General features: G+C 39.1%; 3 protein-coding genes and 1 non-coding gene across 5 annotated transcripts in view; 3 read left to right on the top strand and 1 right to left on the bottom strand.

The window, feature by feature from the left end:
• The first annotated feature begins 93 nt into the window (after positions 1 to 93).
• Positions 94 to 11,968, top strand: cab39l (calcium binding protein 39-like). The gene is made up of 9 exons (XM_042512949.1): positions 94 to 298; positions 6,344 to 6,470; positions 6,949 to 7,113; positions 7,240 to 7,358; positions 7,465 to 7,633; positions 8,428 to 8,487; positions 9,264 to 9,329; positions 10,021 to 10,164; positions 10,298 to 11,968. The coding sequence occupies exons 2-9, from the start codon at positions 6,369 to 6,371 to the stop codon at positions 10,475 to 10,477; spliced, it is 1,005 nt and encodes a 334-aa protein (XP_042368883.1). The 5' UTR covers positions 94 to 298; positions 6,344 to 6,368; the 3' UTR covers positions 10,478 to 11,968.
• A 2,739-nt stretch (positions 11,969 to 14,707) lies between these two features.
• On the top strand, positions 14,708 to 18,694 carry nufip1 (nuclear FMR1 interacting protein 1). The gene is made up of 10 exons (XM_042513037.1): positions 14,708 to 15,059; positions 15,543 to 15,628; positions 15,762 to 15,866; positions 15,959 to 16,021; positions 16,110 to 16,186; positions 16,318 to 16,410; positions 16,515 to 16,693; positions 16,896 to 17,030; positions 17,718 to 17,986; positions 18,072 to 18,694. Exons 1-10 carry the CDS (start codon positions 14,828 to 14,830, stop codon positions 18,534 to 18,536), a joined length of 1,704 nt encoding a protein of 567 aa, XP_042368971.1. The 5' UTR covers positions 14,708 to 14,827; the 3' UTR covers positions 18,537 to 18,694.
• A 963-nt stretch (positions 18,695 to 19,657) lies between these two features.
• The window catches only part of LOC121962749 (cilia- and flagella-associated protein 47-like), a 49,648-nt gene continuing 41,663 nt past the window's right edge, over positions 19,658 to 27,642 (top strand). Inside the window, exons 1-17 of one of the 2 annotated variants that reach the window (XM_042513036.1) lie at positions 19,658 to 19,929; positions 21,026 to 21,183; positions 21,335 to 21,450; positions 21,586 to 21,724; positions 22,028 to 22,112; positions 22,250 to 22,390; positions 22,521 to 22,690; positions 23,054 to 23,160; positions 24,240 to 24,469; positions 24,560 to 24,767; positions 25,330 to 25,561; positions 25,899 to 26,051; positions 26,154 to 26,340; positions 26,438 to 26,525; positions 26,731 to 26,947; positions 27,036 to 27,280; positions 27,397 to 27,527. In XM_042513036.1, coding sequence (XP_042368970.1) covers positions 19,783 to 19,929; positions 21,026 to 21,183; positions 21,335 to 21,450; positions 21,586 to 21,724; positions 22,028 to 22,112; positions 22,250 to 22,390; positions 22,521 to 22,690; positions 23,054 to 23,160; positions 24,240 to 24,469; positions 24,560 to 24,767; positions 25,330 to 25,561; positions 25,899 to 26,051; positions 26,154 to 26,340; positions 26,438 to 26,525; positions 26,731 to 26,947; positions 27,036 to 27,280; positions 27,397 to 27,527 — 2,754 coding nt within the window. In that variant the 5' untranslated portion in view covers positions 19,658 to 19,782. Of the gene's footprint in view, positions 19,930 to 21,025; positions 21,184 to 21,334; positions 21,451 to 21,585; positions 21,725 to 22,027; positions 22,113 to 22,249; positions 22,391 to 22,520; positions 22,691 to 23,053; positions 23,161 to 24,239; positions 24,470 to 24,559; positions 24,768 to 25,329; positions 25,562 to 25,898; positions 26,052 to 26,153; positions 26,341 to 26,437; positions 26,526 to 26,730; positions 26,948 to 27,035; positions 27,281 to 27,396; positions 27,528 to 27,642 lie in introns of those variants that run through there. The other variant, XM_042513035.1, reaches the window with a different exon arrangement.
• Positions 22,910 to 22,981, bottom strand: trnad-guc. The gene has a single exon. It is a non-coding gene; the product is annotated as a tRNA-Asp (tRNA).

The following is a 27,642-nucleotide window of genomic DNA, read 5'->3' as shown; positions in this document are numbered from 1 at the left end:
TTTAATGTATATTTAAATACAGTGCTTGCGCTGTTTTTATTCTGAAATTTTACACCGGAAGTCAAACCATTTGTTGACGCCAGCTTGTCAGACGACTGGAAAGCGACCAGATGGGAATCAGCACTGGCTTCTTAACAGATTCCTCACATTTTAAATTGTATCGGACACATTTTCAGCGGACTTTGCTGCTGACAAACAGACCTGGCGTGACTGCGGAAGCCGTTTTGGGAGGCTCGGCTGCGCTGTGAACCAGGACAGAAGCGGTCAAGACATTTAAAGACCCAAACATCTTCCCACTGTACGTATCATTTCTATCCCCCTCCCTGTCGAGGAGCAATAGCTCCCAGTCATCTTAATGGAGAGATATTTCTGCCCTTGACTGTCTAAGGAACTTCAGGCGGGGTTGAAATGTGTGTTTTGTTGACAAGTGAGACCTCTGTGATGTCCTTTGTGGTACTTGTTTCTGAAACGATGCAGATAACTGTGATTAGCTTTGGAAATCGCTCAAACAAAAAGGGGAGTTTAGCCCGGAGGCGAGAGGGGTGTAGCCTTGTTAAATCACATTGTCCGGGACTGTTTATGCGGCCTTATGTGTTATTTACTGCCGTCTGCGTTACAAGCTCTTGTTCCTCTAAACAGTGCCGTTCACGGGGTTTTTAACTCCTCAGCAGCACAAATGCAGCGTGTGTTTTTTGTGTTTGTGTGTTTCCTCCTTGCTATGTTACTTTAGACGACCCGCGTCATGCTAGCAAGAATGAAAACAATGCAGCCTCCGGTCACATATTTCAGAGTAAAACCTGTCTGACGGTTATCCAGTGCTGTAACTATGAGCAGTGGAGGACAGTAACTAAGTACATTTACTCCAAAATCGTACCGTAGTAGAAATTTGACGTACTTTTACGATACTTAAGTATTTTCTCTTCATGTCACTTTATGCTTTTAACTCAATACATTTCAGAGGGAAATATTGCACTTATTTTCCCACTACTATTACGTTTGCATAAAAAAACACAAGTATATGACATATGATGTTTTGTTTAAAATAAAAGTCCAAAGAGTTTATGCAAGGACAATAGATCAGATAGCTGACTGAAAATGATAAGCAAACTATTTTGATAGACATATATATATATTAGTTTTGGGGGTGTTTTCTATTATTATCATCATCATTATTATTGTTATTGTTAATATTTAAACTATCAAGCATATACACTGGATTGATTTTATTAGCTTTAACGTATTTGAAGTGTGCATTGTGCAGCTGTATTATCCAAGTAAATAAAAAAAAACTTGATTGGGACATCCCTTGTCTGTATTAATATTGTGTTGTGCTTGCTCAGGGACATTTGTGGCAGTAATCAAATTATTTTGTTTTTAATTCAAAGATAAAGAGTAAAAGCATTTTTTTCACATAAATTACAATTAGTATGGACTTGATAATGTAATGTTTAGGTTGCCTGAGAGAGGACAGTTTCCTTGTGATTGTCTGCAAAGAGATCGTTCTTTGTAGTTTGAGACTGGGCCGTGGTGCCATTCAAACAATTAGATCCTCATTTCTGTCTTTGGGAGCTGGCTCTGTAGGGCAGAGAACTTTATCAAGATAAAATAAATTTGGCACAAACCAGGTTGTTTTAGAAGCCTTGAGAGGGTTTTTAATTTGTATATCCAGATTGAAAGCCTTTAAAATGTTGCAAAGTCCAGTCTTGACTTTGATTTAAAAAGTTTTCAAAATTTATATTTTTTCTCAGTCAGAAATAAGATGTTTTATCAACTTGTATTTAATCAAAACCTCTTTGTGTTATTGAAGCCGAGGGTTAAATCTCCTCCCTGCTCCTCCTTGAATACTTTCATTCCAGTCGCGTCATGAATGGCGGCCTCTGCATTCCACGACAGCAGAGAGGAAGTGTCGTCAAATTTCTTCTTTCCTGTAAGGTGATACATTCATCACATTGTTGAATTCATTCAATACATAATTAAGTAGTTTTCCATCATTTATGAACATAATCTTTTACTAATTTGGCTTTTTTCCATTTGATTTTCACGTTTTAATGTGATTATTGAGACCTATGCAGAGAAGTCCTTGTGCGGTTTGATGTGAAACCTGTTTTTAGCGCGAGCCATTAAATGTCCCTCTTGTATTCACTACCAGAGTGGTAGACTGACATGTGGGTGTGACGGATAACTACCTTGCAACACTGGAATGACTTTGATTAGTCAAAGTGTTGCTGCAGAGTACAGCTGTACTGTTTGATTATTGATCTATAGAAGCAAAATGATTTTCATGTGTTTTCATGTGTTCAAGACAAGACAGGTTGTTATTGTATTATTCAAGGTTTGGATGTAGCAGATTTTCGTGGAACAGTCAGTAGACTGACCCTTTAAACCTGGATCGACATTAGTTTGCTTGTGCTGTGTTCACCTGCGACACCTTTCATTGGCTATTCAACACTTTGAAACTGGAGCAAAGTGATTTGTCATAGGTGACGAGAAAACAATGTGAAAATTAGTTTTGAAATATGGAAAGATGTCCAGAAAGAAAAAAATTAACTACTATAATTTTATATTCAAAAGTGTTATACAGGGAAAAAAGTATTTTCAGTGCTTTTTCAAGTCATTTTCTTATTTTCAGGCAATTTTCTTGTAATGTTTGTACTATTGTTTTGCTATTTTTGGGCCATGTCTTGTTAAGTTGCACACTTCCCTCTTGCAGTGTTTTTGAAAGAAACCAAGCTGATGTGCTCTGGGTTAATCAACCAGGTAATCAACATAAAATAATTAAAGGTAAAGTGAATTCAGAGATTTCTTTCAAAACACATTCTAAATGTTGGAAACTGAAAACATGTTACAAAGACCCTTTACTATATAGTACTGAATTGTGGAGTTAGACAATATTTTTTCACCATTTTCCTGTTTTAATATTTTTTGGGGGGGGGTCTAAAACCGTAGCTCAATGATGCAATGGAGCTATATTCAGCATAACCCCGCCCCTGACAATTTAGCAGAATAAAAACAAGAAGTATTATTCGCATAGTCCACGATTGGGCGTCGCCTTTGCTCCTCCAGTGGACACGCCCCCAAAGTTTCAGATCAGAAAATACTGTGCATTTTTTCATGATTTTGAGACCTTCTTTTACATACTTGCCAATTTTTTTGTTCATTCAAATTTGATCAGGTATTTAATTACACATGTTTCTATGATGTGACAAACTCATGAACACATTTTAATAATCACTTTACCTGGACTTAAACTCATTTTTCAAGTGGAAAACCAGTCATTAACCTAGTTCAGGGCTCTCAGTTGTGTAGCATTGCTTTTTTTTTCTTATGTGGCAATGAATTGAATATCTTTGGATTTTGGACAGTTGGTCAGAAAAACAAGCAATTTAAGGATGTCACCTTTGGCTTCAGGTCATCGCTGAATTTTGTTAAGTTGTACTATATTTGGTCTCTCCTAATTACAGCTAAAAAATAACATGTGGGTCAATGTGGCGCCTTTCTCTGTTAGCTTCTACTTAAACAGAGCAGCGAGCTGTGTGTGTTTGAGCCCAGTGGGCACCAGATTAATTCCATTACATAACATTTATCCAGTCTTAAGCAGGCTTCAAGTGAAAATGAAGGCTGCACCCTCAAACTTAAGCTTTTCAGGATTCAAAGAGGTGTATTAGGTGATTAAATGAGCCCTTTAAGTATTCTTTGAATAATCAGAAATATTCAGACGGCAGAGTGAAAACACTAGACTTCTGACACAGTAGTTTACAATGTGATTGGATTAGAAAGCAGGCGTTTGTTAACTACTTCCTCATTGCCTGCTTATCCTTTGACAAATATTGACCTGGCTGAAGCTGTGGTGAGACGTAATGTGATAATAAAGTGGATTATTGCAAATGAAGGCATCATATTAAAGGGTATTTCCTGTTTTCATATTTGCCTCCTTGAGTTCAAATTGACCACATACTGACTAAAATATTTGGTGCATTTAGCAGTTTATGGACAAAGTATTTCTGCATTTCCCTGACGTTATGAGGCCTTTTGTTCCATGTGATTGTATTTGTCAAACATGAATCAGCAGTCTGCAGTCTTGACCGACGCCATTGTCTCTCGCCATAACATTAGGAAGAAGATCCGAGCTGAGGGTATTATCATTAAAACCTTTAAGTCAGTTCTGTCTGCAAAAACGAAAAGCCTGAACACTGCTAGTCGGTGTTGACAGAAGTGAAAACACTCAGCTGAGGTTTTGTCTTTGTCAGGTGAAAACCTTGTGATTCCCATTTGAGCTGTTTTTTTGTTTTTGCTGACATTGACGAACCCTCTCCGTGCCTCCTTTAGGAAGCCTGTTGTTAACATTTATTGAGCATCATGTTGTGCTTCATGTGTTTCAATGTGATATTTCTAGTGGAGCAAAATTGATGTAATAAATCAAATTGTTCATCACTTTGTTTTTGCGTTGTTAGGGGAAATCTAAAGGTCTCTCCACAGTCATAATCCCTAAAGGGATAGTTTGAAGCTTTCAAAGTGTGGTTGTATGGGATATTTATCCACAGGCATTATATCACAGTATATAACAGACAGTAGATGTCGGTGTTGGTTTGTCTCTAATGAATCTGGCTTAGAAGAGAGAAATATAACGGCTTAATTTTCTCATCAAAATCACTGTATGACATTAGGATAAAGCAGCAAATGTATTCTCAATACAGTGTACACTTGATCTGATATTGATTTTTTTAGGTGGGACATTTTTGATGCCTAAATACTTTTTGTTGCTGGTCCCCATCCACAGCAGTACATTGTTTAAAATCCAGTCTGCTTCTCCAAACTGGAGGCATGCCGACTGACATCTGCTGCGTGTAATAGACTGACTATGGAGAGATGTCTATGTTTTTGTGTGTGTTTGTTTTCTGTTCTGCATAACATTATTTTTACTGATTAGTAAGCACAAAAAAGTGGAGGAGCAGGTTACAGCTGTACTGTAAGCAGTGGTGGACAAACCATTCAGATCCTTAAGTAAAGTACTAATACCATCCTGTAAAAAAACACCCAAAACTTCAACATAAAAAAATGAGTAAAACACCACAGACTTAATATTATTTTAAAAAACAAACAAACAGAAGCCCTCAAAATTACAAACAAAATTGAAAATAAATTTTAAAAAAATAGAAAAAGTAATTGGCAATTAATTTGTTGCAGCTATACCTTTATAAACTCTTTGGTGATTTAATTTATAACAAAACATCATATCTTATAAGCTCTTCTCGTGTTTTTTATGCAAAAATCTAAAGTAACTAAAGCTGTCTGATAAACGTAGTGAAGTAAATAGTGGAGAAAAAGTGTAAAGTGACATGAAAATAAAATACCCAGCGATTACATCTGTCTAACCGCGGCTGTACCCTTGTGGATACGTAGTTCTTAACATTTTTATCAAGGCTCCCTGGAAGCTGGTGAGTGAACAGTTTTACCAGAGAGCTTGTGTACAAACCAAGATGTGTATGGCAGAAATGGAGCTTGAACGATGGAGCGTAGGGAGGAATGGTAGCAGGATTTCAGAGGGAGGGTAATGCCCTTTTACATTCCCAGATGAGGATTAGCAGTCACAAGTTCTCTGCCTGTTCCTGACCCGGCCTGGATTGTGAAGGCCACTGCTGCCGCCTGGATCCTTGAAATTCTCACACTTGAGTCATGGACTTGACCAAATTCTCTTCCTGCACACATAGGAATTGCATTTTATTTTATTTATGTCTTGTATGACTGAATGATGTGCGTCCGCTGGCTTCACAAAGCATTCAAGTGCCCTTGACTTTTACGTGATTGTGTTAGAGATTTAATTTGAATTAAAGCAGCGAGCAGCATTTATCAGGGTCCAAGCAGATTGCAGATTGCATTTGAATAAATGTATTTTTTAACTAACAAGGAGGGGAACATTAGATGTGGCTTATGACCTAAAATGAAAATGTGTTATGCAGGGTTCCCACGGTCATTGAAAACATGAATTTCAGAGCCCACATCTGTAAGATCTTTATCACAAATTCATCCTGGATCCTGATAAAAAAAAGTGTGCTGATATATTGTCATATTTTCTAAAAAAAAAAAAAATATCGATGCCTTAAAAATCTGAGTATTGGTTGGGCTTTTATCTATTATTCTGTATCCCAGAAAAACTGGTGAGCTCCTAAATGTCAGTGAAATGTTATGAAGCAGTTGTGCACTTGTTCAAGCTTAGCCAAGTTTCTCTGGTTTAGGAAGAAAGCCTGTCATGCACTGACTACATAAGTGACTCCACACTGTTGTGGTTGCATCCAGCTTGTTATTAACAGCTCATTTATGTGCCCTGCATGTGTGTGTTGCCCAGGTCCCAAGGCGACTGTGTGTCCATCATGCCGTTATTTGGTAAATCCCACAAGGCTCCCGCGGACATTGTCAAGACTCTAAAGGAAAACCTAAAAATCGCGGCCACACAAGATAAGAAGACAGACAAGGTAGAAAAATACAGTGTGTTTCTCTTTGTGTGTGTGTGTGTGTGTGTGTGTGTGTGTGTGTGTGTGTGTGTGTGCGTGTGTGTGTGTGTGTGTGTAAATGCCTGGGTGTCCAGGGGCCCAAGGGTGACAGTCCTCCGTGAAATTGAACCATGGAACAGCCTGGCCCTGTCATCTCATGACACTTCACTGTCAAGACAGTTTTCACTCTCTCTTACACACACACACACACACACACACACACACACACACACAAACAACATCAGACTCGAGTCACTATTAGATTTCACTCAATCTGTAATGTTTAAGTCTATATTGTGTGCAGCAGTAGATGCAGATTTTTTGGGCAATAAGTATTGCCACGCCTGCCCGGCGCCTCTCACCAGTGTCAACTCCACAGGGGAAGAGAGTCCAACCCCTCTCAATAAGACACACAGAGGCACTTGCTTACCATCTTCTTCTCTCCCTCTCTCCTTTCGAGGCGTCTGAGGAGGTGTCCAAGTGTTTGGTGTCCATGAAGGAGATTCTGTACGGTAGCAATGATAAGGAGCCTCACACCGAGACAGTGGCCCAGCTGGCCCAGGAGCTGTACAACAGCGGCCTGCTGCTGTCCCTGGTAGAAAACCTGCAGGTCATAGACTTTGAGGTAAGGAGGGGGGGAGTCATGACATCAGTCCACATGTTCTCAGTTTTTTCTGTTACTCTCATCAAAGCGCTCTACCATAAATCAGACCTAAGTGCTTGATTGTCTCATTCTGTGTTTGTGTTTTAGGGGAAGAAGGATGTGTGTCAGATCTTCAACAACATCCTGAGGAGGCAGATTGGGACGAGGTGCCCCACCGTCGAGTATTTCTGCTCCCACCAAGAGGTCCTCTTTATACTGCTGAAAGGGTAACACACACACACACACACACACACACACACATACACAGTCCGTACTGTACACAGTGTAATTGCTTCAAAAGAGCTGTCGCAAACACTCTCTCTGTGTTTGAAGGTACGAGACACCCCAGGTAGCACTGAATTGTGGGATCATGCTGAGAGAGTGCATCCGCCATGAACCGCTCGCCAAGATAGTTCTTCGTTCAGATCAGTTTCACAGTTTCTTCAACTACGTGGAAATGTCCACCTTCGACATCGCCTCTGACGCCTTCGCGACCTTCAAGGTACTCTCCTTGTTTTCCTGTTGGAGCCTGTAAGATAAGACTGTCATGGAATACCAGAAACTATAGAGCATTTGACTTTTGTTACATGTGCTTGTAGGACCATTTTGTTTTTTAAGTTTGAAAATAGGATTTTACTGAAGCCAAGAACAGCTGTGCTCGCTTACAGTTTCAATACTGTTATTACAAGTAAATTATTTTGTTTTCTAGCAATAACAAAGCTCATTTTCTTGTTGTCGTGGGTTCATGTATGTGGAGAGAGCAGAAGGCTGATTTCTCAAGATAGTAAGACAGTTTAGAACTAGAAACCAACTTTGGCTTTCTTGAGATCGTGGGATATATGAATGGCTGTCAAGTATTGAAGCAAAAGATGTGGACCACACTGCCACAAAATATCGTCAGACTTGATGCAAAACTCTGCGAAGCCGAGAACAAACGTACACGCAATTATATTTTTAACCTCATTATATATGTTGATGAAGTGAGTTGTCGTTTCTAATTATCCCGCAATCTTGTGAAAGCAAAAGTCATTTTTCATAATAAATTATTTCATCATCACAAGATCACGGAGTAATTAGAAATGACAGCTGAGTTGACCAACATATAATTATCCCATGATCTTCAGAAAACTTGTGTAACTTGTGATCTTTAGATAGAAGAAATCAATTTGCTCAGGTTTCAAAGGGTGAAAGAGCTTGTGAAAGGCATCTGAAGGCAGCAAAAATGCTGTTGATTAAGGTTTCAAAGGGTTAAACTCTTTATTCTGATATGATATATTTTCCCTGCTTTATTCACAGGATCTTTTGACAAGACACAAAGTGCTTGTGGCTGAATTCCTGGAACAGAAATACGATGCTGTGAGTGATTTTTAGTATTAGCCTGCTGAGAACTAGCTTGGAAAATGTTTGATGCATGTAACCGCTACCAAGCATGTTAATGCAAGTTTGCCCTGTTATTTCAAACCAGCGATGCCAGGTGGAACTTTTTTATTTTCTAAATGGCGTCACACCTCCCCCTCCGTCCCTGACCACATCCATGCAACACACACCCGCCTCCTCCATAGGTCACGCAACATCAGCTGCTGAGCACTATTTGGAAGCATAAACATAAATACTGTCCGCAGCTCTTAACTGCCTGACGAGGAAAGGAAGGAAAGGTGCTTGTGTCATGACTCAAAGGTTGTGTGATTGAATCTTACCAAAGACACGTGAATATTATGACACTTACGACATACCGTTCAATGACTGTTGATAGTTATGTATGATTTTTATTGAAAGAAAAATCCACTGAAACTGAAATTTCACTTAGAAATGTGGAGGGCACAGGACGTAAGTGTGGTTGAACATAGTAGAAAGAAAGAAAACATGATGGGTCGACAGTAAGACAGATGTCGAACAAGACGAAACACTTGACAGTAAGACAGACAACAATGACGACATACCACATTATGAGGTTTTGGCCCGTTTATTTCCGACATTGTATACAATGACGTGTCTCTACAAGCTATGTCATTTTCAGCCTCAGCACGTGAACAAATATCCAAAACACAGACAACTAGAAAAACTAGAACCCCAAAGTTTCAAATTCCATATCATAATAACTTAAATAACAGGCGTTTCTTATGTAATTGCAGGTGTTTTCCAATTATGAGAAGCTGCTGCACTCTGAGAACTACGTCACCAAGAGGCAGTCGCTAAAGGTTTGAATTTACGAGCAATATATACAATGGTGGAATGTAACTTGATATTCGTAATTTACTTGAGTATTTTATTTTCATATCACTTAATACTTTTACTTTACCACATTTAAGGAGTAAATATTGCACTTTTCAACCTCACTACATTTATCTGATAGCTTCAGTTATTTTACAAATTAAGATTTTTTTTATAAAAAAACATGAAAGTTTAGAAAATATATTTTGTTAAAAATAAATGAGGAAAACGTTTATACAAGTAAAAATGAAATAATTACTTGATTAATCAGTTGGTTTATTGACCGAAAGTTACATGTTAACTATTTTTATCTCAATAAGTTTGAGGTTTTTATTATTGTTAATTCTATTGGGTTTTAGGTTTGTTTGTTTTTTTTTAATTTTTGTTCTCTTTCTTTTTCAAAATCAATATTTGATTAGTTTTTTCTTTTTTAAATGTTTTTTTTCAGTGTCTTTTTTGTAATTTTGTGTTTTTATTTAATTCAATCTTTTTTTTAAAGATTTTTCTGCATTGGGTATTTTTACTTTTAACACTTGAAGTACATGTTCCGTGTTCTTCCATTACTACATATATACATTATTTGACATCAAATGTACTCTTTTTACATACTCAAACATTTATTCTCTCTCATATTTATTTTTGTTTTCAGCTTGTTTTTTTATTCTGTCTCTCATTCAGCTTCTGGGTGAGCTGTTATTGGACAGACATAACTTCACGGTGATGACGCACTACATCAGCAAGCCTGAGAATCTCAAGCTGATGATGAATCTGCTACGAGACAAGAGCCCCAACATCCAGTTTGAAGCCTTCCATGTCTTCAAGGTAAAAACATCATACTCAAAATGAAGCAATTATAGATTAATTCAAATAATGTTTGACTGAGACGCAGATTCTTTCTGCTAGTATCTGTTGTTGTATGGAAAAAAGTCTATTTTCTGCTGCCACTGCCCTCCAGGTTTTTGTAGCAAACCCCAACAAGACGCAGCCCATCGTTGACATTCTGCTCAAGAACCAGACCAAACTAATCGACTTCTTGAGCAACTTCCAGAAGGATCGCACAGATGACGAGCAGTTCAACGACGAGAAGACCTACCTAATCAAACAGATCAGGGATCTGAAGAAACCGGCCTCCTAGAGAAGCATCCCCTCCTGCCCTCTATCTTCAACTTTTTATCAATAGGAAAACATACAGTAGAAAAAAAAACACATTAACAATAATTCTGTTTCAAAGAAACTCCAAGACATCTTTTTTCTCTTGTCAGTTAGGTTTAAACTAGTGCAGAGTAGTTCTCAATCACTGATGTTTCTTTTGTAAATTTTTCTCATGTTTTTTTTTTTCCATCTGTAGCATGTAGTGCCGCAACCTAAATTGTTGGAGGCAGCTGATTTGCTTTGTTGGGAGAACCAGTGGTTAAAAAGCTTCTGCCAAAATGGTTGTACCAAACAGACATGACCGTTATTGTAGTGCCATCACAGTCACCAGTTGCAGGTGTTTTGTTAGTGGCTGTGCACAATTTAATTTCTTAACTGTTTTAATGAAGTAGCTGCAAAATTACGAATGAGAGTTTGAGCTTTTCCTCCCCCCTTTTTTTGGCAGGTGAACGTGTCTCATCAGAATCAGGCATTGTCAGTCATTGCTAAAATCTTTGTCAGCCAAATGGCAGCAGTAATTTTCAGTTGCCCTTTTTGTTATTGTACTGCCGTTTTTTTCCCTCTAAAACTGAAATGAAAAGCATCATCACAACAAAATATTCACAGTAATTGACATTGCCATTTCAGCAAGGTCAACGTCAGAGGTGTAAAAGGCAAAAGACTAATCTAAAAAAAAATTATATTGACATTTGTGACTTGTTTAGGACTCAAAGCTCAAAGTTTTGGACTTTGAATTTGTCAGTCTTGACTTGGGACTGGACTTTGGCCTTGTCAGTCTTGAGACTTGCCCATCTTGATTTGGGACTTGACTCTGGACTTTCTTCTCTGGATTTAGATAGATAGTTGACTTTATTAGTCCCAGAAGGGAAAATAGTTTAACTAGTTTTGACAGCAGCCAAATACACTAAAATATATCAAAACATTATAACACAATCCAAATAATTTTAGATCTCATCTGGGACTTGGTTGCAAAAACTTGAGACAAAACAATGACTTGTACCCACCTCTGGTAAAGGCTGAAGCAGTTGTCTGAAATTGAACAAAAGTCACTGTTTTTTAGTCACTGTTGACCAAAACTTGCCAAGAAAAAAATAGAAATTGTAGGAATATATTAAGAAATAAAAGGCCTTTGTGCTATCAGTACAGTAAGCTTCAATCATTTTTGATCACTGGTTCTCTTTGCTGGTGGCTGATAGCACTTTCTGTATGATAAAAATAATGTTTGTTTTTGTTAATCTTAAGCTGATCACTGTTTTCACACTGCTTGGGGTTAATTATATATGCCGTTTCTGGTTGTACACCTGAAGTGAGTGCCATTTTGAGTGAGAACGTTAACAGACGGCACTTTGCTGTGAGGAGGAGAGGAGAGCAGCTGTTTGTGTTTTTGTTTCACTCCTTTTCTTTCTGGACTGTAAACAAGTGTTTTTGCTCTGATTTTGATCTGGTGTTGAATAGAAGCAGGTGAGAAAATTCAGAGGTGCCTTTTTCTTTTGGTGTGTTTTCTCCTCTTATTTTTGTATTTTCAGTATCTTTCCAGGGGGAGCTTAATTATTCTGTTAATGAAAATATGCTCTAGATAGAACATATTTGTTGTGATTAAGCAGTGAACCTCTTAACTCACTATATTTGAGTTACACTGTCAAAGAAACATTTTAAAGTTTTTTGCAGCTGATTGGTTGCTATCGTGTACAGACCAGGGTCACAGTTTCACTTTGATTTTGTCACCAAAGTGTTGCTGATTGAATATGTGAACAACAATGTGTGTCTGGAGACTTGTCGCAGAGTGAGGCCAAAGTTGTAACGGGATTTGATGGTGAAATGTAACTGTGAAAAATCCAAATGTAGGTAACTCTTTGAAACTGGAGCAAATAGGCTTGATTATATAAAAGGCAAAAACATGAAAAGGCGGGAATGATTAATCAAAGAAGGAAATGACCCAAAAATTAGAAAGAAATTTGTAAAAAGTATTTGTATTTAAAAAATACAAACACAAAAAAGTGAATTAGAAACGAGAAATGAGACAGAAATTAGTAATGCAAGAAAATCTCCCTAAAAATTAGTTTTAAAAAAGGAATTATGAAAAGGAAATAACCTGGAAAAAGTGCTTCAAAGTGTATTAATTCCATAAAATAATTTTAAATGTGATAATTATATACACAGTTTTCCCTATTTTTTTGTTCATTGTTATTTAAAAATAAAGCACAGCACTTTGTTCAGAGTTTAAATATTTAAATACTTGTGAAAGGGGTCTAAAAGCAGCGAAATGATGTCACTCCAGGCTTCAGGGGTTAAAGGCCCACGAAATGTGCAAAATCATTGAAGTTCAAACACTACTTGGTTTTATATTTGACTAAAAAGAGAAGAAATTATTTCTACGTTTTCAAAAAAATAACACTGGCAATTATGTCCGTAAAATTTCTGAATTTATTTAGCCATTGATATTTAATCCTGTGAAACCTGGAGCAACATCCCTTTTCTTGTGCTGCTTACAGTTTGAACCCTGAGCAAACCGGAGCGATTTCTTTCAAAAAATATTGGGTAAAAAGGCAATGAACAACTTGTTAAGAAATGTTGCACAAATTGTATGAAATTTTTGAATTTATATAACTTAAAAAAATAGAAGAAAAAAGCTTGGGAAAATATCTTGGGGGGAAAAAAGAAAAAACTAGGGAAAACAGACAAAATAATCTTTTTTTAAAGCACTTTAATTTAATTTGGTTTTATTTTTTAATAACTTCACGTTAATTTTCTTGTATTTTTTACTAAGTCCTTGCTATTTTTTGGGTCATTTCTTCATTTGTTGCTCACTACCTCAAAGGGTTAATTCAAGTTAGGCTTTAGGGTTAGGACACCCTAAATTGTTTCAAAATAAATTTGAAGTCTAACATCTTGCTGTTACTTAAATACCACCAATCTATAGCTCAAGAAAGGCAGTAGAGGAGTACAGCTGAGTGACAGAAACTATCATAAACCTGTGAATTTCCATTCCTTTATTTCCATCTGGTGTTATGGAAAAATAGTTCTCAATGTTTTTTCTTAGTAAAAAAATAAAAACACCAACTTGTTTTGATGTTCTAAGCTGTGATATGTCATACATCAGAATATAACATGAGATGGAAAAGAAAACCAACCAGCTTTACATCACACTTGAGCCAAACTCCTCCATGTTTTTGCTTCTTTTTTGTAATCCCCAGACTAAAATAACAAGCAACTTTGGTTCCACCGCAACTCCACATTATCTTCCCAGTGTCCTCTCTGTCTGAGAGCAGCCATCTTATCTTCCACATTGATATTGTACCACATTCACGACAAATAAAAGGATGAGAATGAATGCTTTGAGTGTGCTCATTTCTCACTCATGCAAAGACAGACAGTATGCCGATTAACCCTCTGAGCCCGGCGTAGTCGCTGAAGTAAACTGCACTGTGATTGGTGTAATCCTGCTGTATCTATCACTCTGTTATTGGCAGCGCCTCCTGCATCAGAATAAACGCCTATAATAACAATAATGAGACCAGGGTAAATCAGGAGACAGTGTAACAAGCAGCAGGGCCTCAAATGGATGTAAACTCTGTGTTGACTGCAGGCAGAGCAGGCAGGAGGATCGGGGCCCTCTCTGTGTGTCAGGAGCGTGATGTGGCCCTCTGCAGCAGCACAGAGAGGAGCTGCTGTGCAGAATGGCACAGATAATGGGACACACAAACAACTGCAAAACAAAAAACAATGGGACTCTTTTGGGAAAAGTGTTTCCATTTTTTGAACTATAATAGTTTTAAAAAACATAAAAGGAGGGTAATCTTTACAGTCAAATCATTGTATACCTATAATGTTTCTTGATAGACATGCAAAAAAGTTTAAAGCCAGAGGATTTTTTTCTAGATAAATAAATCTAAAAAGGAGTGCAAGTCATCAGTTTTAGCAGCACGGTACTTTATTCATTTTAACACAAGTATCTGTGGTGGCACAACCGAAACCATAATACCCTGCTAAATATATGGAAAAATACATAAATACAATAAATACAATAAATACAAATGCAGCAACATCCATGTTTCAACGGGCTAACGGGAAGAATTTGGAAAATATGGTTTATGGTGTTAATGTTACACAGTCTTGGACACTAGGTGGCGGTATATACATTTGAGCTGTTTGCAATCCGTCAATAAAGCAAACGAAGAATGAGGAGGAAGCGGGAGGAAGCACAGGAGGAAGTGGCGACCACGTGAGCAAATCATAGCAAAACATGCACACGTGAGAGCTGCATGGTGAGAAATACGCATATATTTCAAATAGACATTATTGTAGACGTGAAGGAAGACTTTGGGCGTGCAGTATGGGTGAACCGGGACTCTATCCTTCGCCGGACTTCGGCTGTCCCCCTCCTAACTCCATTCAGCAGCAGCAGCCCCGCTCCAGCAACTTCCATCCCAGTATGTGGAGCTGGAGCGAGACTCCCACCGAGCCCACCTGGGACTACAGCGGCCAGGCGGGGTGGCATCACGGGGCAGCGTCTGGGTCTGGATTCCCATCAGGACGTGGAAACTATGGACATAAACGTCCATACGGTGAGTAAAACCCATACAGTCCTTAAATTGCTACCTTAAAATTACTTTACATACAGTCAGAAAATCATCATCATTTATTTGTCACATAGAAATACTTTAAAACTTAATTTAATAGCCCGGATTATTATTTGCTCAAATCATTGAACTTAATAGGCTTATATTTGGGACACGCATGTATATGGGACGGGCTTTTAATTTCTTTCACACAAAACTGTTGCTCAGCAAAGCTGGGAAATACAATCAAATTGGTTATTTAATTATTTTCAACCGTGGCAAATTTGCTTTGTTCAAATATTTATTCAACATGTACTTTGAAAGAAACTGGGATCCAGGATGTGAATAATCCAGTTTCTCATGTAAACACCATATCCTAATTATGGTCAAAGCTCCTCCTGAGCCACAGGAGATATTAAAAACCTGTGGTCACAGGCTGAGTCTGCATTATGTTTACTGTCAAGTCTTTAACTTGAATCTTGTTTTCAGGTCAAACTTATGGTCGTGACTGGGGTCAAGGTGGACATCAAGGTGGAAGACACACTTATGGAGGCCCCAACAATCATGGCAAAAAGGTAACTTATCTGTTGGAGCACTATATTATAACAAAAAGGAAATTACTCTTAAACCAAAAGGTCGGCCTCTGCAGGGATCCTCTGCATATGGTTTCAGACACTTATGGTGAACCAATCTGTCTGTAACCCACAGCAGAAGAATAAGAAAGAACCAGAGTTTTCCCATTTTTGTGACACCTGTGACCGGGGTTTCAAAAACCAGGAAAAGTATGATGAACATATTTCTCAACATGTCAAGGTAATCTCAAGTATATTTTTGCTTGATTTCATGTCATTTATGGAAATCAGTATTCAAAATTCACCGACCGCCTCCATCAAATCTCTTCATAGTGTTCTGTGCCTGACTGCAGCTTCATGGCTCATGAAAAAATAGTCAGCATCCACTGGAAAAATGTGAGTAAAATATCTCGTTGTGGATCTGAAAGTCATTCTCTTAGTATTTTCATTTTCGAATATTAGACTTGTTATATCCCAAATGCAGAACCATGCACCAGGAGCGAAGAGGATCAAGCTGGACACACCAGAGGAGATCGCAAAATGGAGAGAGGAGAGGCGCAGGTCAGTATTCACAAATAGATGTTTGAAACTATGGCAACCATGATTATTAATGATGTTTTTCTGTGTTGTACATACACAGATTTTTGCCTATGATGTCTATTTCCAATCAGCAAAATGTATTGTCTTTACAGAAACTATCCAACACTTAAGAATATCGACAAGAAGAAAAAGGTGATGGAGGCGCGGGAGGAGACGGGAGCTGTTCTAGAGACAGCTCAGTTTGGGTAAATGCACAGATTTCATGTGTAAATGATGTATTTTGCACTGTCCTTTTTTATTTTTTGGTTTTATTGCAAACACAGTCTTAAATATAATATTTTATTGACAGACGGATGAGAGGAAGAGGCCGAGGAGGATGGGGTCGAGGTCGGGGTAACAGAGGCTTCCATGGACGACACCATCGGGGCCCTCGTCCATCAGACAACAGTGGTACAGAGAGAGCTCCATCCCTGACCCAGACCCCCAAAGACAGGGATCCACTGGGAGCGCTGGCCAGCAGTGACCATGGTAACTGACTCATCTGACATGGACTCAGTCAAACAAGCCAAAATATCTTATGGTACCTTTTATTGTCACACCTGAATCTGTTATTTAGGCATCGTTGACATCAAATTCAAACTGCTGTTGATGCGATATTGCCGACAACAATGATGGTACAATAACTGTAACAGTAACTGATAAATATTGCATGTGTTTGTCGTGTTTCCAGATTCGGACCGAGAGGATCTCGCTCCAGAGTCCAGGACTGGCGGTCTGGTTGTGGCTCCGAAACAGATGAGCTCGGCGCTGGGCTCCCTGCTGGCCAACTACGGCTCCATGAGCGAAAGTGATGAGGAACCAGAGTGTGAGTTAGACACCATCTTCAACCTGCAACAGAACAGATTGTGTTTTGGATATACTGTGTCTATATCAGTGGCATAATGTCAAAAAGAACGGGTTTTCACACGAAGAAAAGAGCGGTATACCATCAGCCACTTTTCAATCTTCGCACTGCTGGCTGCATTTCTGAGGCGTATTGTTGAATTTGTTTTGGTGATGTTTCATATGTGAGGTTGGTTCGTGCAGGCTGTAAGTGAAGAGGTGTTTGTTTAATTTTAACAAATCAAATTATTTATTTAAGAAGAAAAAAACTGAAATGCCTAATCCAGTCACAAATCTTGTAGTTTCATTTCTTAGATGATTAAAGCTCTAGTGTGTAGAATTTAGTATGCCAAGCGTGTTGGAGCAGAACAGTGGCTGACGCAAAACAGTGAATGACCGATACAGAGCAAGTTTTGGTGTGTGTGCTCCGAGCTGTTGTAGAAACAACATGCATCCTCTGTGGGAGAAGACAAGGTCCTTATGTAGACTTAAACAGCTTGTTTTGATGCAACAAAAAACATGATTCTCAGATTCAGGCGATTATGCAGTGCTGAAATAGTACTTACAGGGGTTATATACATTCATAGACAAAAAACGCATTGGGAAAGTAGCATGCCACAGGGAGAAAAAAAACCTAAATGTATAAATATTCTCCTTGCTTGTGTTTCAGCCACTCCTATTCAGAGAGCCAAAGACCTTGTGCAAGAAAACCAGGCTCTCCTAAGCACAATACCAACAAACTCTCAGGACAGAGGAGCATCTACAGCCTCGACCACCTCCTCACAGGTCAAAGAGGCTCAAAAAGACGCCCACCCTAACTGTGCCCTCCACACACCTAATAACAGAAGAGGACGAGGGGGAAGAGGAAGAGGAGGACGGGGTGGCAGAGGAGGACACCATGATACACCGCAGACTCGTCGTCCTACTCTACTTGAAATGGTAAGATTGTGCAAGCGTTTTTCACAGTTTTGAATTGAGAAAATGACCTTACATTTGCATTTTTATTTTCTTTCTCTGTGTTTAGTTACTGGCCCCAGATATCCGCCATGAGAGGAACGTCCTCTTGCAATGTGTGCGCTTTATTGTCCGAAACAACTTCTTTGGCCTGGAGAACCAGCAGGGGACAAAGGACAAGGTCTCACCAGCTATGTCAAATGGAGCGCATGAAGGGAGGCAGGTGAAGCCATTAGAGGAAGCCAAGCATGCGCCTTGTTCTTCCTTTCAGGTTAATGGAGAGAAAAGTTCAGCAGAAGTTATTAATCAGGAGGATTTAGAAACAAGTAAAGCAGTTGTCAATGACCAGCACTTGCGTTCATGCTCAGAACCCTCCACAGACCCTCCTGTGGACTCAGGCGCAGGGGATTTCAGCCAAAATGCAGAAGAGACAACTGTGAAAGACTGCCTCAATTTGATGGGCACAGATAAAATCAGATCTACCTCTAATATTTATGATGATGAAATATGGGAGAGCCCTGATGCTGTTATGTGAAGTAGCACATTACTAAAATCGATTGATCTTATTTTTTTCTTAAGCATAAAAGTGAGACAGAGTCTCTCTCCTTGAAATTGATATTTTTCAAGGACTTTATTATTTTTTATGTGATGTGATGTTAGTTTGACTAACAACATCCAGTTATATTTTTGTATCATGCTGTAATGAAAATCTTTTTTTTCTTGTGAATTAAAAAAACTAATTGTATTGATCATTTAACATTTTTTTGTTTTATTCTAAGTTTGAATTATGGATTTATGATTATGATTTACTGTTTCGTTCAACATGCAGTTAAGTGAAAAAGTGATGAGAAATGTTATTTATTTTTTTTAATATGACCCTCCTCAGAGCTACAGTATTTTTCCTTCTTCCTTTCCTTCTTCTTTTCACCATAAATAACCATATTTTGCAGGTTTTAGGCATGATAAATGGCGTGATTTCGGAGATTAAAAAAAAAAAACTCCTGTACTACAAAAATGATCTGAATTGCACCACCCTCCCTTTCACAACTAACAAACAGTAAGTTATTACTTAAATTTTTATTTTAAATAGCTATTTTTGCATCGTATTTATAATAACATAAATATTGTGGTGTTCCTTTTTAATTGACCCAGTGCTAGACTTTGGGTGTATTTTTGCATCGTATTTATAATAACATCGTATTTATAATAACATAAATATTATAAGCCGTATAAAGACAAACATTCACTTCCGATTAGGCCGGAAGATGAGATTATTAATTGATTTGATTTATCCGGGTAGCATATTTTTCCGTTACACCTCTAATGTTATACCAAAGATGTAAAAATGCTGCGACTGAGAGAAGCGGAGATAACTGAAAAATCACTTTTAAAAAAAAAAAAAAGCATAGGCTTCCTTTATAGTCATGATTTGTATTGAAATTTATGTTGTCAAGAACATCAATTTACTTAAATAAACTAGATGTTTTGGTTGCATATGGAGGTTTTCTGTTCAGTGTCAGCAGCTGCACCGCCCATCTAGACTGCCCAGGGTTGTAAAAACGAGCGCACCTACGGGACTCTGAGCCGTCGCCTGGAAACTACCTGAGCTGACAACGGTTGTTGAGTCTAACATTTGTCTAGCAACAGTGAGTTTAACTATCGGTATGCGAGTCTGCAAGACGACAAAACTTCGCGATAATTATTTAACACGCAAGTTAACGAAATGAATAGTACATTTCGAGAGTCTTTAAGTAAGTAACTTAGTAATTATAAAGTCATTTATGATGGCTGGAAGGTGCGTTCGAGTTGACCCACCGTTAGTCGAGTTCAACGATGTCAAAGTCGGGAAGGTTTACAGAGCTACAGTCACGGCAACTAATGTGGGGAAAGCTTCGACGAAAATATTGATTGAAAAGCCAACTTTAAAGGTAAAGTAAGCTCATGACTGTTTTTAATTGATTGAGAAGCTATTTGAAATTTCAAAAATAAAAATGACACTTCGCAACATGAGCCAATCAAGAATATGGCGTCAACTCTAGCTAAATTGTTTGCTAACTCTACTAGCTAACACCTGGTGCGAGAAATTACGAAAGCTAGGTAGCTAACTTAAATTACTGTAAATAAAGACTGTGTTGTTCTATCTATCTGTCTATCTATCTATCGTTACCTCATATTTTTAAGAAAGTTGTCAGTGTTGAAAGTCTCAGTGTGCCCTTTCAAGTATGCTAGTATATGCGTATACTATATTAGCATTCAACTTGTATGATGCATATGTTTGTCTCTTGAAATGTGTGTCTCTAAAGTGTTGTGTAGTGTTGGGGAGTAACTATTTAGACGTAACCAGTTACAGTAATTAAATTACAGAAAAAAGTAACAAGCTATATGAAATTAAAACAATAAAAATTACGCAACATTAGGTAATTAAGAATGTGGCGTCAATGCTAGCTAAACGTCTTGCTACGTTACCTAACACCTGGTGTGAATCTAGGAAAGCTAGCCAGCTGAATTAAATTACTGTAGATGTGGACAGTGTTGGTTTTGTGCGACGTCCAATAATACCAATTAATTTTATCTATCAGCTTTTTAATCAACGGCTGTGTTCAAAGTTAACTGAAAATTGCTTATATATGTATATCTTTACTTCTCCTTTGAGTATATTAGTATTTTAGTAGTAAGAAACGTGTCTCTAAATGCTAAACCAGTCTTGGTGAGTAACTAGTGACATGTAAATCGTAACAGTGATTAAATTATAAAGTAAAAGTAATTGTAATCAGTTATGGTTACAGAGGAAAAATATGTAATTCAACTACTAATCAAAATGTTGGTGATTACAAAGGGGCTACATATGGGAAAAAACAATCATTAAAAAGTTTATATATTGAATAAAACGTTCTTTCAGTTGCTTTACATCCTTTTGCCATGCATGAATCGATTCTGTATCGATTTTCTCCCCTGTCTCTAGTTCTTTTCTGTACATTTGATAGATGCAGTTTCTGTCTTCTTCTTCATTTCTTTTTCGTGTAGTTGTTCAAGTTATCGGCATCAAGCTCACCCAAAGTTGTGGCTCCTGGTCTGTCTGTGAGTGGTTTGCTGGAGTTTACTCCAGAGGAAGAGGAGGAGGTCAGAGATTGCCTTCTGGTTCATGTAGATGATGTAGAGACCATCAAAATCAGACTGCTGGGGTAAGCAGACTAGATCTATCATGTATATTGACATATTACAGTGTGTTAAAGATATTTAGGACCAAGCACACTGCCTGGGACATTTGTAGATGTCCATACACACACCTTTTCAAATATTGTGGTATTTTAACTTTCTTATGTGCCCCTCCAGGTTTCCCAGGGTTTGTTCCTTTTTAATTGACCCAGTGCTAGACTTTGGGTGTATTACTGCAAGCAGTCAGATTATCAGCAAACACCACCAAATAACCAATCAGGGGTCTGCACCAGGTAAATCAAGTGTGTCTTTCTTGTTCACTCATATGGACATGTTTCTTTTCTGTATAACAGGATTGTATAAAGTAGCGACTATTTACTAAATTCACTCCATGGTAATACCTTTATGTGTTTGTGTGTGCAATGAAGGTTTGTTTCAGGTGCAGTATAATGGAGACCCCTCAGTCAGACTCTCACCCTGCAGTGGAGTCATAGCAGCTGGTGCCACCCAGTGGCTAAAAGTGGAACTGTGCACAGACAGGCCTAGGCAGATTGAGGAAAAGGCTCTGTAAGGAAGATTTTACAACACCAGTGAATTTGCACTGATAGCATATGTTAAACGGATTTGTCACGAAACAGTCAGTCAAATATTGTAGGATATTGGAATTTTATTGAGGCTCACAAATTTAGCTCATTATGTTTTGACATGAGGAACATATTGTAACCGAGTGTAATGCAGGTGTTATGGGTGAAAGAATTACATAATTTTATGATGGAAAATTTGCATCTAAATAGAAAACAAACCATTAAAGTATTGTTTTTGAGTGCACACTTCCATTGTACCTGAACCTTCACCCTCCCTTTGTCTCAGATTAAAAGTCCAGAATCACCCTGCTGCAGTTCTCAGTATACGGGCTAAGGTGGTGGACCAGCGCCTAGAGCTTTTTGACTTGCAGGTAATTCAGTGGTCCCAGTTGAAATCATGTAGTACTTAATGGTGAAACTTTGTCCTTATCCCTCTGACTGATGTTTATGTAAAGATGTTTGTGCTTATTTCTGTAGCTGAACCAAACATAACTGTGCTGTTTTACAGGGGGCTCCACTGTCCTGTCTGTGGTTTGGACCTGCATACTTTGGTACCTCCCGTGTGGAGAATGTAGTTCTGAGAAACAATGCACCCAAGCCATGTGACTGGGTCTGCCTGCTCCAGGACAGTGCTGCTGGGACTGAAGTGGTGAGTGATGCCATCAGGGAAAGTAGGTGTAGCTGCCAGCTGCACAGCTGCAATGCAAATAGCTATGGTCGGGGGTTGAGGGCCAGTTGTGTTGAACTGAAAATTAAACAAGACTGTGATGGCCGTGCAGGGAATCGACCTCCAGAAGAGCACAGATGCCGCTCTGCTGGAGAGAATGAAGAGGTGCAGCCCAGCCAGGACAGACGTCTCTCAGGTCCTGGATTGTGTTCCCAAACAAGGTCGACTTGGGCCGTATGACAAAACCACTGTGGCAGTGTGCTTCAGTCCCATCTGCAAGAGGTAAATTGTCTGTGAATGTCTAAAACGTGTAAAATTGCTTCTCTGATTTTTATGCCAATGAGTGCTGCATACCCAAACATTAAAATAAAAATTAAAAAATGTATTGTATGGTTAAGTGTAGTGTCCTATAGAAACAATATAATGCTAAATGTTTTAGGCAGTTAGGTGGCTAACAAGGTAAACATTTAACTACTAAAAGGAAGGGGGAGAAAAGTGCTACTCCCCGTCGGGGAATCGAACCCCGGTCTCCCGCGTGACAGGCGGGGATACTCACCACTATACTAACGAGGAGCTGGTTGTGAGGAAAGGGGTGTGGCCTCATTTTCACTTTACTACTACAGGATGACGCTGTGTCTCTTTCAGTACAAGTGAAGAGAAGAAGCGTGAACACTCAGCCAGCCGGCAAGACTACTGCCTTTTCCTGCTGTTTGAGTCAGTGGGAAGCAGATATGGCTTCACTCACCATAATGGTACACACACACACACACACACACACACACACACACACACACACACACACATCACTCATCATGTCATATTGCTTAATTCAATCCAATCCAATGAAAGTGCTCAGAAGACTGTTTTTAGCCAGCAGTATTTTTAACTAAATGAGCAGATTATTAATTTATTAATAAATGAATAATATCTATATATGATAATATATAATATCTATCTTTAAATAATTAAAGATAGATAACACTGGCTGTGGTTACATGCACACCAATATTCCCATATTATTTAATATGACAGTATTTGTAATTTAATGTGGGACATAAAAACAGCATATTCTGTTTAAATGTTCCAAACCAAGCAGTTTTCCGACTTCACACAGCCAGTCAGTCATGTTTGTCTCAACTGGGGTTTTCACTGAAGTTTGCGACACGCTGCCTCTTGTTTGCATACGAGTAGTGTCATGAGTTGTCATGGATATTTTGTACACAAACCAACTTGGCAAAAGTTACCAAAGCTACAGAGTAGATAAGCATGCAAAAGAAAATCCCACATTTCTTGTCGGATGGGGAAACATGGTACCAGTTAAACTTGAATACAACTTCACTCCCGGTTTGGAAAACGGTTGTAAATCCGTTAAAAGTACTTCCTCCGTTACATGGGGCCTCGGTGGTGCGCGGCGGGTACAAATAAGTTAGTAAAAACGTGGCTACAACTATTTACAGTGCAACTTTTCTTCTATCTTTTCGGCCCTAAAGTAAATTAAAGTAAATTAAAGACTTCTATATCAACAGGTCTTTGAATATGTCTAAATATCGCAGCACCAACCTTTTCAAAGCAAAATGACAAGCTGCTCCAGCTGTTCTACTTCATCACGTTTTGACGTGATGAAGACATGTTAGGATATATTAATCAGATTGTGCACGGATGCTTGTAAACTAGGAGTGTTTGTGGAATATTCGTTTTCATTAGACATACAGTACCAACAGTGTAGCAGGAATATTGCATTTTTTGGAATAAGGGCAAAAACTGGACATTGTACATGTAAACACACACACTGATATTTTGGCTAAAACAGTCTTCTTCTTCGTTACATTAGGTAACAGCAGTGTGGAGCTGGCAGTGACAGGCTCTGGACTCCCTGTGTCTCTGTTGATGAGTCCCTCTCAAAGATTTGATTTCCTCACCTGCGTGACAGGCCAACGTGTGGACTTGCTGTGTGTGCTGCAGAACCTCTGCCCTCAACTTCCTGTTGACTTCTGCTTCCGCAAGGTGGCACACTTCACCACCAAGCCCTCCACTGGCACAATTGCCCCTGGGCAATGTCAGGTAAGAATGGTGATTAATTCACTTTATTTGGTTTTAACCTCAAGCAGAGCGGCAAATGTGAAAACTTTTTTTCTCCTTTGAATTCCTCAGGATGTCATTTTGTCTTTTACTGCACGGCAGCAAGGCAGCTTCAATGTGCGTCAGAAACTAGATGTCTTAGGTTATGCTATTAAGAGGGGTGGCAAGACCACTGAAGATGTTACTGGACTTGAGCTTTGCAGCTTCCACACCATCACTCTACACCTGTCTGCTGTCTGCCGCAGTGAAACCACGCACCCCATGCCCAAACTAAATCCTGGTAAATATTGAAGGATGAAAAGACAAAAACCAACAATGTGTCTGTCTCTCAATACTTTGACTTTTGCACTGTCTTTGTCTCTCAGCCCCAGAATGGTTTCTGCTGCAGACAAAGCTTTAATTTCCCAAAACAGCCTACTACTGTAATTTTTATCAAATGCTGCTCAAACACGAGGAAATAAAGAGACTATTGTCAGCAGTAGTCTCATCCACATTTGGTGCTCTTTTGTACATATATGAAAGCAGGATGGCGTGTGTGGGCCTGAGGCAGAAAAATACTGCAGCGTATGTGTTCATGGTAATCAAGGAACGTGTCGGCCTGGCTCACTGATGTGTTTTTAATAGTTTTTGCACAACAATGGAGCTCTGTGGCACAGAGTAATAAGGTATATCAGGTTTTGGTTACACACAATTCCAGTCCTTGTCAGTAGGATACATTTAATGTGGGCTTTGGGCTTTTCATGGGATTTGTTGACAATTAGAAGAATATTGAACATCATTAGACTTTTAATTAGATGATTGTGATACACATACCTGTCCTGGTCTAATTGGCTGTTTCACAGGCCTAACTCCAGCAGTGACCAACCCAACAGGATCACAGCCCCACGTTCAATCCAGTGAACTGGCTCGCTGTTGTGGGATGGCGCGGGCTGCTGTCCTCAATGCAGACAAAACGCGACTCCACCTACATCACAGGGAGAGGAGTCAGAACAAAGATGGGGAAGAGGAGTTCTTGGCTTTTCCTAATGATCGAGCTAGAAGCATCAGGCCTGCCTCTGCACACAGACAGTACAGGTAGAGTTTAAAGCAACACTTTTTCACAGGTTCAGTGCAGATTGACAGACAATTCATCAACTGAAATGTGTTTTAACAATCAGACAACAAAGTAAAATCTCCCCAAAAGTATAAAATAGACATAATTCATTTAGAAGCACTTAATTGTAACATCACAAATGAAACAATATTTTGCTTCTATTAACAGACTGATATGTTTAAATGTTGTCTATGTGCTTTCTAAAACTTGATTTTATAAAGGCTAATTGATACATCAACAATTTTCAATTTAGTTGTTAATGATTCTAGTTAAAAGATTTTACAGCTACTGAAGGCTTCCTGTCTTTTTTGTGCTTAGGACTATCTTCACTGGTATACGCCGCTATCGCTACATGGACACCGATTATGCTTTCACAGAGGAAGAGAAGGAGCAGAGACGGCGCCATCGACAGATTTACACAGACTTCATTGAACAGCTCAGACAAACACGCCTGCAGAAGATCAAGGAGAGGTCGGCCTTCTTTTTCTGATTGTTCCATCTCAAACTTTTTTGTAACACAGTAAACATTTTGTCTGTGAATAGTGAAATTAGACCTTTGTTTTTTATTTTTAGACAGCAGGAAAAGGTTGACGATGATGTGGATATTGGGATTGTTCCTTTTCATGGTCTTGTGCCACCTAAACTCCACATCAGTGACCTGGAGAGCAGTAAGAGCTCAGATGCCAAGCCGAACTACAGCTATGCTTCCCCAGTAACCAAACGTAGTTGCCCCCAAGACGTGATATCAATCACCCGACAGGTCAGCAGTCAGGTCATTACACAAAGTGGAATCTCAGTGCAAAAATCAGGGAAAGTTTTTCTCTCTCAGCTTTCTCTGTTGCTTGCATTCACTCTAGGTTATGAAAGCAGTTCCCTCTAGCAGCCAGGAGGTGGCAGACTGCAACCGGAGTCTGACGGCTCAGGAGCTCTACCAAGTTGTTATAGGTAAGAGATTCAATTCAGAACAGTTACTGTCTCTAATAATAACATGTGTACTATCTGTATAATAAGTAGTAGCATTGCGTTGTGTGTTTTCCTTGATAGTCATCTTATCAAATCATTTGTAAGCTGCTGAGAAATACCAAAGTGAAGAGGAATTGTTTTTAGTCATGAAAAGACTAAAAAAATTCTCACTATCTCTCCCCATTAGGTCCATTGTTCATAGACTTTGGCGTGGTGTGTGTGCAGTCAGTGTGTGTTCAGAATCTGGAGCTGATCAATCATCTGTCAGTATTCGTGTGGGTGCAGGTGGAGGTGGACTGCCCTGAGCTGCAGGGCTCGTCACCCCTCTCCCACGTCCTGCCACCCCACTCCCTCACCAGCCTACCACTGACATTTCAAAGCACCAAGCTGGGTGACTTCTGCAGGTTAGTGGAGGAGGCAGCTTGACACATTTTTAATTATTTATCAGTTATTGCACTTTAACTGCAATATAAAGATACTTATTTCCTCTAGACCTGTATCCTACACTGTGAACCAGCAACACCCTGGTCAGATACTGGTCCAGGCCCAAGTTGTCCCATTGGCTCTGGAGCTGTCCACCACAATGTTGGTGCTCCGCCCCAACCACACTCTGCTTGCCCAGTCAGGATACAGAAGCTCAGTTACCCTTCGAAACCAGCGTAACCTCGCTGCAGAATTCACATGGAAACCAGTAGTGACAGAGAGTGGCATCTTGTTCTCTATTCGACCGGCTACAGGTGCACCTCAGTTTTAGTGTCCCAGGGTTTGAGTACATGGGTCAGCATTTTCAAAGCCTTGATTTCAAGAATGTCTCTTTGCATCTAATACAACAAATCTACCCCCCCCTCCCCAGGTACAGTGGAGCCATACAAGCAGTTAGACTGTGAGGTGGTGTGGCATCCGTCCTTCTCCTCCCCTTCAGAGGGAGACTTTGACCTCTGTGTCCATGAGGGCAACACACAACGCCTGCACTGTGTGGCTAAGGTCTGACTCTAGAACAGGGAAGATTACTTTTATGAACTATATACATATTTATGTATTGGATTTAGATCATACTGCTACTGCATGCCAGCAATGTTTGCAGCAACCACTGTTACTA

Source organism: Plectropomus leopardus, chromosome 24 (assembly GCF_008729295.1).
Source record: "Plectropomus leopardus isolate mb chromosome 24, YSFRI_Pleo_2.0, whole genome shotgun sequence".
NCBI lineage: Eukaryota > Metazoa > Chordata > Actinopteri > Perciformes > Serranidae > Plectropomus > Plectropomus leopardus.
The sequence above is the reverse complement of the archived record's forward strand: the minus strand, read 5'-3'. Positions and strand labels throughout refer to the sequence as shown.